Source organism: Sphaeroforma arctica, assembly GCF_001186125.1.
Source record: "Sphaeroforma arctica JP610 unplaced genomic scaffold supercont1.1842, whole genome shotgun sequence".
NCBI classification, from domain to species: domain Eukaryota; class Ichthyosporea; order Ichthyophonida; genus Sphaeroforma; species Sphaeroforma arctica.
Window position 1 is genome coordinate 4957 of NW_014038716.1, and position 5866 is coordinate 10822.

Sequence of the window (5866 nt, forward strand, 5' to 3'; positions counted from 1 at the left end):
TGTGTGTGTAGTGTGTACGGTATTGTTATTATTATTACTATATATATATATATATATATATATATAAGCGTTTGTGGAGTTTTCCTCGTTCAGAATCTGATTTCAATTTCTTCCTGAAACAGCGATGATGATGAGATTGAGAGTGGCCGAGAACAAGAGGCAAAGAGAATCATCAATGAAACTCTGTGCACACGGCGGCTATTAGGCGACAGTCTGATGGCTGCCCTATTCTCAGCGTATCTGCGCATGCGGCCCAAACAGACATGCGCCAATACCGTGGAGGTAACCAAGATCGCCAAGGGCTGGGTTGAGTTTGTTGTTGTGATTGAGCTTCCAAGTTTTGGGGCAGATACCAATGACGCTACCGGCGAGCGTATTGTATACGTTGATGCGTCTGTCGGGATTGATAGACACGGAGGCGAGGGTGTTGCTGCAGTATCATCGGAAAGCAATAGAACCAGACATGTCATGGAAACTGCAAGAAATGATAACGGCCACTCCATACTCGATGCGAGACCCTTTGAGAGGGGCACCGACCATAAGGCAACTGACGAAAGCGGTATCCATAGTGAGCATTTGCGAGAACAAGACAGCGGGGAAGGAAGTGGGCAAGGGGGTTGGAGCGATTTCTTACCCACCGTTGTGCACGTGGGGGATATATGTGAGCGCTGGGTGGCTCGTGAGCTTGAACTATATACCGCTGCCGCCGACAAAAAGTATGTACATTTTGTGTGTTGGATGTGGTCGCTGTTTTACTACTTTTGTGACATGTTGTTAGTGACATTCTTTTCTACTGCGGTATGTCGCCCGAGCGTTATTCTCAGCATATGGGTGAGTGTATACGTTGTGGATGTCTAGAAGCTTGTTAGTTGGTATTCGATTTTGGTCTACAATGCACGTCAAAAACATTGTCCTTGCATCAGCTGCAGTTGTACATAGTAGCTAGCACTACTAGAAATATCTTCAAGGCTTCAAACAAACTCCATCCACTTCCACTTCGAATTTATATCAGCATGCCAATCTCGACGATACTTGGTCTTTTTGATCGGATACTAGTCCGATTGCTCTATATATTCTACAACAAAATGTTGTAAAACTTCAACACTACCAAGGTTCAATTCGATAGTTTGTGGTTTATTTATTGCTATCACGATACCGGTGGTCAACAGGGTAGAATTCGTATACTAAAGCTCATACTATCTACCATGGCTTGGAAACTTCAGGATACTGTCGAGTCTACAGGAAGCTTCGGAGCACATGTGGGGATGGTTTACTGATGTCGTGGCCCTGGCGTGTCGCATGTATACCCTCCAGTCCACGCAGCAATCTATGGACAAAGACATTACAAACCAACGCCCCAGCGAGCACATTTTGTTCAGAATTGCAAAGCAGATACTAAGACATGAAGAAGGTTCTGCGAGGAAGGCCTGCACGAGTGACGTGGGACCGTTGGGTATATTTGCTGAGAGTTCGACAGCACCGTCGGTGTCAGAAAGTAAGGCGTATGTGCAATACGTATACCGATGCTTCAAGCCCAGAATTGAGTGTGCGGCAGGGGCGTCAACTTCTCAGACTCAGAGTGGCACACCAGATCATGAAGACTCCCGCGGTATGTGTGTTGATTCTGGCAGTTCTGGTATTTCTACTGAATATGAGAGAATAGACAATCAGGAAGAAAAGACGGGCGCCTTACATTCCACTTCTGCAGAGGAATATACAGAGAGGCGAGGCAGTGAGTCATCAAGTGTGGAGAGGTGTCTAGAAAAGGACGCTGATCGACCGGGATCTGATACGACGGCATCTGCTGTAGTGGAGTGCATGGCCTATGTGCGGGCCATACTGGCGGCTCCGTCCGAGCTGTCGTTGCATGTTACTATCCATTTTCTCCAGACGTGCGTGAATACAAACCGAGCGAGTAGTGGAGGCGCAATCCGTATGCAGTACACGACCGCAACGAGCGCAGGCAAAGCTGGGCCAGACAACGCACCTCAGATTGTGTGTGATGAACAGAAAACGATTGGTATCGAACTAGGTGAGGACGTATCGCGTGAGGCTGTATCTGATACGCGAGTACCACGTGGCAACTATGAGTGTAGACGAGTACAGCTGGGTGAGTTTCATAGTAAGAAGCAGCGAGCCTTGGTGGAGGACACAGTGTTTGTCGGTGATATGATGCTGGAGAGTGCTGCCAGGTGCAGCGATGCGACTACACGGGGCTCTGTGGTACAATTAGTGAAGGATATGCTGAATGAGATCGATGCTGATACCCGAACTCGTGTATTCTGGAGCGGGTTGGAAGGGAACATGGGCAAGATCGAGGGTCTGACCTGCGCAGCCACAAGGCTTAACCAAGGGAGCGGCGACAATGATGGTGGGCGGAAGGACGATTGCGATGAAGTGGAGACAACTGGTCTACAGATAGCAACTGCGGGGATCAAGGATAAGCTGGGTGGGTTCTATTTAGCGCAATGGAAGGAATGTATTCTTGGTTGTGGCGGTGATAAGATCGATAATATACAGACGCCTGCGGTCGATCTTTTGCATCTGACGTACATCCAGCAAATGTGCAGTAGAGTCTTACTTTTAAACTTTAAGTCACACGTGGATGTGTTCGATTCGGAAGCAGCAGCTAACAGTGGTGAGCGCAGAATATCTGATGCAAGTATCAGTGCAACTGAGATCTCGTATCGTTACGAAAGTACTTCGATTCTTTTAAATCTGATTGCTTCATTCTGCCTGGCTATGCAGAAAGAACGCCCAATAGCTACATTCACACAAAAACAACCATATGATATCGAGAAGGGTTCACGACTGCGTCTTTTGCATACAGCACTGATAAAATTAGAAGAGGCTGTGCAAGGAGCCGATAACATCGATTTGAACGTAAATGGTGGTAAGACAACCGATGAGATGCATCTGAAGAGCTTCGAATATTTACTGCTGCTGGAAAGTGTGGGTAGAACGAAGAAGCACGTTCTCAGTTGCCTATAAGTTGATACAAATTATAACGGTGTATCCCGCTTCCTATATTAAATTTGTCGTAGTGTAATGTTCTATTTTAGCTATATTCTACCTTTCGTAGAATTTAGCTATATTTTGGCCTTCCGGCATTGCGAGAATCAAATATGTACTACATTATAAGACTCCGTGTACACCGCCCATACTACTCAGCAGACCCGAAACACTAATCGGGCATGAGTATATTGAGACTTCGAAGCCTCAAGCAGCGATATCATGAACGCACCCGTGGAAAGAGATTACACATTATAAATTGTCATTGTTTGCCCGTGTATGTAATTTACACGTAAATGCTGTTTTATTACGACAGCAAAGAATTTGGTCTATAGCCGTTGGAGACCGCAAACAGATTTTATATTATTCGATGATTCTGGTACGTACATATTACAAACATATGTTACACGAACAAAAGCATTTTTTCGGCAAGCTACCTTTAAGCAATTTGTTGATGGTTGAAAGAACACCGCCAACCATCACTCTGGTCTAAAAATGGAACTATCTGGAGAAGTCAAGATTGCATTTCACAAAAGGACTGAATTTTCTCATCATGGATGTCATAATGATTGACGATTTCTTCCTACCCTGGGATCTCAAATTTACGCTCTTGTGTAATCTGCAACTGAGTATTCAATTTTTAATGAATTTAAAGAACTAGAAATTACAATATCAACTAAATATTTGTGTGTAAGGATCTTAGTCCGTAAGATTTTGACAATTACTCTGTATCGGAATGCAAAACCACTATGAGGTAAAACACCATATTTTGGTGTCAACAGTATGCTTTGATACCACTCAAAGTAGTGTGGGATGTGTGGGATGAGTACGAATTTGGATACAATGGGGATAACCAGCAAAGCTGTATCTTCCACCGGTGGATAGAGGTCGAGTTAAGCATGTGTATAGCTCCCGTTTGGTATTCTGGACAGCGATGAAGAAGCTCGTCACATTTGGAATTTAGGCACAACCGGCAATGTATAAAATTCATACGCGTACCGACAAAAGTACAGTATTTAGCATCATAAATATAAAATATACATTCAAAAAGGGTCTCCAGAGTCCAACTAAACATATGTATGTACAATTGTACAGTGGACATGTTATATGTATTTAATAATAATAATGGTGGCAACACTGCAACCGAAAGTCGTACAATCGGCACATATTTTTACGTATGTTGAGACTCTCTCTCTAAAAGCTTAAAACACCCCAAACTCTTAGCCAATGAGATATCCGGAAATGCTGTCCACATGATATCTAGATGTCCATTTTCCCTCAAAATCCGACAGTCAAGAGAGGAATTGTGAGGACTAAAACGACAAACTCAAGGCGCTCGAGGCGTCCCAGTCCCATGCACCAAATATCCGACAACCCTGTGGGTTTTTAAAAACAAAATTAGAACCTAGTGGAAACCTTATCAGATTGGAAACCCTGTGGACCCTTAAATGGGACATGGCGTCCGTTTTATCGAGGGAATTGGCCAATCGGATCGTGTGCGGTGTGACTTGTGTCACTCCTTTGCGTATTGAGAGCATGTCATTCTTTTATTTATAAATACTCTCATCATGTGTCTATTCCACTCACCAGTGCTGTTCAACGGCAACCTGCCTGTTGTTGCTGTATGTAAATATCTGTAATATGTATGAATCATAGTGAATGACTGTATGAGTGTATGTGTGTATTAAATAAAATATAAAAATATCAAATGACAAATATGTGATGATGAAAAGCCATATTTTTCTGATATATGTTTAATAACAGAGTAAATAAAGCCACAACTTACTTTCGCAAGCTAAGAAGACTGTCTTGTAGAGTATGAACGGGGCAATCAATTGGGGACGTACCCAGCAACAAAGCCAATCGTTAAGGAACGTAAGCTCACTTATTCGTCGGCATGGGGGTTTGCAAGTCCAGTGCAGCACCAAAGTACATACTTCAACCGGAAATCACATTGTCTCAGATACTCCACACTGCGCGAGGAGGAAATACAGCCACGTATCCTGCAATACATATTATTCATCTGTCATTAAGAATAAAGCTGACAGAGTACACAACTCTGCTTCGAATGTATCACAATCACACACAAACTATAGCAGAAATGCTCGCAGAGGGACAGGTAAGCAATCGCACAGAGCGATAAGCTTCACATCCAATGCAGACTTACCACGACGAAACTGCACTCAGGCGTCCTTACACACACAGAGCCACACACGCGGGGGTCGGTTACTGTCACCCTCGGTACGTGAACAAAAAATAACAAGAGATTGTAAGTCACAAGTTCGAAGTACCAATGAGCAGGCTATCTTACCACGCCGACGAAATATGTCTACCACGGGAGCGCACAAACTGGTAAGGAATTTTTAAATATAGTATATGAAACACTCACCGTTTGTATGTACCTACACACGCACACACACACATACACATACATACATACACGCACACACACACACACACACACACACTTATATATATATATATGTATATATATATATCTACACACACACACAACACACACACACATATATATATATGTATATATGTATACATATATATATATATATGTATGTATACATATATGTATATATAATATACAATATATATATATATATACAAATATACAAGAATATATATATATATATATAGTACGCACAAACACAATCACACACACACAAGCACACACACACACACACACCTCTCTATATATATATATAAATGCATTATATATATATATATATACAATCAGACTAACACACGCATAACCGCCGCCCACACGCACATACACACACTCACAGACAAACACACACTACATTTATGTGTGCGGACATACACTCATATATATATATGTGTG

General features: G+C 42.7%; 1 protein-coding gene across 1 annotated transcript in view; it reads left to right on the forward strand.

The window, feature by feature from the left end:
* SARC_11725 (hypothetical protein) overlaps positions 1-3041 on the forward strand; it is a 6919-nt gene extending 3878 nt beyond the window's left edge. The window contains exons 4-5 of the mRNA XM_014294185.1: positions 123-716; positions 1224-3041. Coding sequence (XP_014149660.1) covers positions 123-716; positions 1224-2991 — 2362 coding nt within the window. The 3' untranslated portion in view covers positions 2992-3041. The remainder of the gene's footprint in view (positions 1-122; positions 717-1223) is intronic.
* Positions 3042-5866: the final 2825 nt, after the last annotated feature.